Source organism: Vigna umbellata, chromosome 3 (genome assembly GCF_029865625.1).
Source record: "Vigna umbellata cultivar VRB3 chromosome 3, Vumbellata_1.0, whole genome shotgun sequence".
Lineage (NCBI taxonomy): Eukaryota > Viridiplantae > Streptophyta > Magnoliopsida > Fabales > Fabaceae > Vigna > Vigna umbellata.
Window position 1 is genome coordinate 17,929,046 of NC_142167.1, and position 4,196 is coordinate 17,933,241.

The following is a 4,196-nucleotide window of genomic DNA, read 5'->3' on the forward strand; positions in this document are numbered from 1 at the left end:
TATCTGTAAAAGTAAAACTTACGTAAAATTATATATTCTACTACTAACATATTATATAAAGACTATAATAATATATTTGATGTTTTACACCATTACAAAATATAATTGCATTTAAAAATCATTAGAAAAGAAATTAAAATCATCATATTCCACGCAAAGAATAAATAATAAATATATAAAAAAATAAAACTTATGCAGTTTTACTCGAGTAAACTTGATAAGATAAAAATGATTTTTTTTCTTATACAGTTTTTTACTTTTTTATTTCTGCAGTCACACTTAGATTTACAATAGTGTTAATTGAAAAATTACACAATCACTAAAAGAAGTGGAAAAAGTAAAAAAGAAAGTGCGAATAGAATTGCCCATATTATGGCCTATTAGTAAGAAAATATACACTTTGATGTGGGGGCTTCTAATTGCCACACCTCCATAATTTCTTCGTACACTCCCTCAAATTTTCAAAATAACCCTTTTATCTTTCATAAAAGTATAACCAGTTCTTAAGAGAAGATGGGAAAAAGAAAAAAAAAATATTCCATTTTTGGTGAACAGAATGAGAAGCAAAGAGATATTTAAGCAAGTGGAATGAGAAGAGAAGGTGGAAAAAATTTATGGGTTTATTAATAATATTATTAATTTATTATTGTGTGGAGAAAAATGAAATGAAATGAAATAGAGGAATGGGTTTGGGTGGAAAGTGTGGCGTGGGCTGATGGCCGGCACCAGCCTCTCTCAAGTAATCCAATCGACGCTCCTGGAACTGCCCAGAACCACCGCCCACGTCAGAATCTCCGCCAAAAGCTACCGCGTCTCCGCCACCTCCGGCCATCGCCCCGAGGGACCCCACTGTATCTACGTTGGGCCCCTCGAAACCGCCGACAAAGAGAACCTCGAAGCTCTCTATTGCCAAGTAAAACCAAACCATTTCAATTTCACTCTCTGCAAAACTTCAATTTCGCTACTATTATGCAAATATTGATTAGTGTTTGGCTTTTTCAATAGGCACGGGATGCGTATAATAGTGGTCACCCTCTCATAATTGATGACATGTTTGATAAAGTAGAGGTTTGCTAGCTTCCTTCACTGTTGACTGTTTAGCCTGTCATAGTATATAGTTCTTAGTTTCTAATTTAGATTACTTTTTCTTTAATTATACTAAAATTATGGAAACAGTTAAGGTTAAGAAGCTATGGTTCAAAGTCTGTTGTCAAGTATCCTAGGTGCAGTATCAGGAGGCAATCCACATTTGCTGATGCTGAGGTAATTTTATTTTCTTCACAATCTTATATTAACTTCTTCTGTCACCTGTCTCTGATGGGTTGTGATCTCAAATCTTGGTCGCTGATTACTTATCATACTCTCCTCAGTTCTAGAATGAAGTGTTGGAGTATGTATTATCATTTTTTTCTGTCTTTTTCTTTCTGTTTGATACAGGGGAGATGAAGTAAGGGAAGAGATTGGTTTGAAAATTGAATTGGATAGAAGGTGGAAGGATAGGAAAATTAAGTCCTTGTCTGTTTACTGTTTTAAAATTTTGTTATCTGTTCTGTTCTCTTAAATTTGTTTGTATTTTGATTCATTGGAGAATGACTGTCCTCTGTTTGAGTATATTTATGTTTTCTAAAAGTTGATCTCTTGAGCACTTGAAGATAACAGGAAGTGAATGACCATCTCCCAGCTGCTTCTGTAATGTAATTTTCATAACTTAATAGATTTCAAGGAGAAATTAAATTACTGGGTAATGCAGAGTTATTGTAGATTTTTTTTTAAATATAAAATTGGAAGGGAATCATTCGGGCTCTAAATTTTTGTTTTTAAAAGTCAATATTTATTTTTTCTTTTCAACAAAATAAAAGAAAATGCATTGCTATTTATCTTTTATTCCTCTGTATTTTCTTTTCTATTCAAACATGTCACTATGTCGCTCAAGAATTTCTGTTTGTGTGTGATATGATTGCTGTATTTCTATTGTATTGAACGTCTGTAGCTTGCTACATGTTTATCTGGCTAGAATGTTTAGGGCTCCCAGCCTTGTGTTCCTTTCTTCTTGGTTTCTTCTCTAGAATATTGAATGATGTGGTTGTAGGGCAGGAAGATCTTTCTATGGTTTTTGCTTTAGCAAGCACATGGGCCATGTTCCTTGCATTTGGCAGTTTAGCATGTGTTGGGCCCATATCATTCACTGTTGGCATGGCTTATCAAAATGCATTCGCTTCAGGCGTATCACTTGGTAGCCAAACACCTGGAGTAGGCTTTCTGGCCTTGGTGAACAGCTTTATTTTCCTTGGGCTGGGTGTTATCATCGGCTACCCTGTTGCTTCAGCTTCAGGTAAAACCCTTTTTGCTGCTTTTCCCCTACAATATCTTGTGTTTTTTTACTCCAAAAAATATCTCAACTGCCCCCTGTTTTAGTTCAATTAGGAATTCCTTATGGGAAAATTTTCTCTGTATACCCCAAAATATTCAATGATTGATGATATTGTCAATTTGTCACTACTTCTACATCTGTATTTAATTAACAGTCCTTTCACAGTTAAGGTACTTCAAGGCCTGTGGAGGAATGATTTGGTGGCACTAAAAGGTGCGTGTCCAAATTGCGGGGAAGAGGTCAGTCACTGTGATAACTGTCCATTGTTTCTTTTCCATTCTGTCCCTCAATTTATGTTAATGTTTCCAGATTGAGGCACCGCACATATGTAAGGTTTAATTTCACTATGCGCATTGAGCTGGATTAATTTTCTTTCAGGTATTTGCATTTGTGAGAATGGACAGGAATATTGAGTCACCTCATAGAGCAGATTGTCATGTGTGTGGATGCGTATTAGAATTTCGAACAAAATTGGAGGTAGCAAATTCGAGTTTTATTTTATTTTTAATTGAAATTTTTGCAAAAGGCTGTTCAAAAAACTACAGTGTTACAATTGAGAATCGTTATTCAGCAATTTGCAATGCATGTTGATAATTTGAATTTTCTCTTCCATTTTTCATCCTCTTCCCCTAAAAGAAAACAAATCCACCAAAAATGAGGCTGCACTTTTCATGACACATGATTTTATTGTTTCTCAGCAATCAGTCTCAAGATTTGGTAGGCAGTGGGTTTATGGGCGTATTTATCTTGTTTCACCAAGAGGCAGATCTCGACGCCAATAACAGCACTGAATTTTCATCCCAATTGCTCGTATGCAGTGTATAGTAAGGATCAGAGTATCATCCATTCCTTAGTCTTATTTTTAGTCTGGAACAGTTTTGCCTGAAACCGGTTCAAAATACTTATCATAAGGAAGAATTTGACTTCTTAATTGATGGACAACTAATTTCTTTTATGTGATTACTTCGTGTGAGTGAGTGTTATGCAAGATTTTTTCGTATTAAACTCTCAGGACTATTGATGTCTCTGGTAAAGTAGAATCACTATTATCTTCATTACAAAATGAGCTCAGCATTTATATGTGTGTGTGTGTGTTTTGCTCTTGTACAAACACTTGTGATCAAATATTAAAGTACATCCCACTTTATTATTGCTGTTGTATGCATGTTACTCGTATAAGGACTAAGGGAATGGAATTTGTATTTGGAATTTTATTTTCGTTTTTATAAACAACTTCAATGTTTCAACTTTAAATCTATTGAAATGCCATCGTGAAAGTCGATTATGGCATTTGAAGAATTATTGAACGTACCGTATGCTTACAATGCCTCCTTTTCAAAATTCAAGGTTAATTCTTTCCTCTTACAGGTGATATCAAGGATTTCATGCAAACAGGGGATGTGCTCAGTTCAGAAGGCATGTCAATTTCGTTTTTCTTTTAAATAAAAATTCTATTTTTGTGAAATTTTAAAGAATGTAAACGTTGACCAAAAAAGAAAAAGAAAGGGCGTCATGCATCCAAGGATAATCCACCTTTCAAGTTATCACTCAAATTGAAGAATAAACTCTGTTGGTGCTACTTCATTATAACTTTTTATTAACCCTTCTTTTAGAGGAATTGCAAGAAATTTTAATACCCTTTAATCTCAATAAATCTACAAATTAAAAGATTCTTTCACAGTTTTTCTTTTCTGTTCAAAGATGCAGGACAACTTTATCTATTTCATTATAATAATGTACGTTATAATTTTAATTTTCAATAAATAAATAATGTTTGTTTTTTAATAATAAAATAAGCTTTTTGTTTTAAAATAGTTAAATATTT

The 4,196-nt window shown here is 33.7% G+C and overlaps 1 protein-coding gene across 3 annotated transcripts; it reads left to right on the forward strand.

Moving 5' to 3' along the window:
* Window positions 1-636: 636 nt before the first annotated feature.
* LOC124842200 (uncharacterized) lies at window positions 637-3,955 on the forward strand. Of its 3 annotated transcripts, XM_047318634.2 has the most exons (8): window positions 637-913; window positions 1,006-1,068; window positions 1,177-1,263; window positions 2,095-2,332; window positions 2,537-2,610; window positions 2,750-2,848; window positions 3,070-3,195; window positions 3,740-3,955. In XM_047318634.2, exons 1-7 carry the CDS (start codon window positions 716-718, stop codon window positions 3,151-3,153), a joined length of 843 nt encoding a protein of 280 aa, XP_047174590.1. In that variant the 5' UTR covers window positions 637-715; the 3' UTR covers window positions 3,154-3,195; window positions 3,740-3,955. The 3 variants fall into 3 exon arrangements, with proteins under 3 accessions (XP_047174590.1, XP_047174588.1, XP_087965337.1); XM_047318632.2 differs by lacking the exon at window positions 3,740-3,955 and having other exon boundaries at window positions 639-913; window positions 3,070-3,521; XM_088109211.1 differs by lacking the exons at window positions 3,070-3,195; window positions 3,740-3,955 and having other exon boundaries at window positions 683-913; window positions 2,750-3,043.
* The last annotated feature ends 241 nt before the right edge of the window (window positions 3,956-4,196 follow it).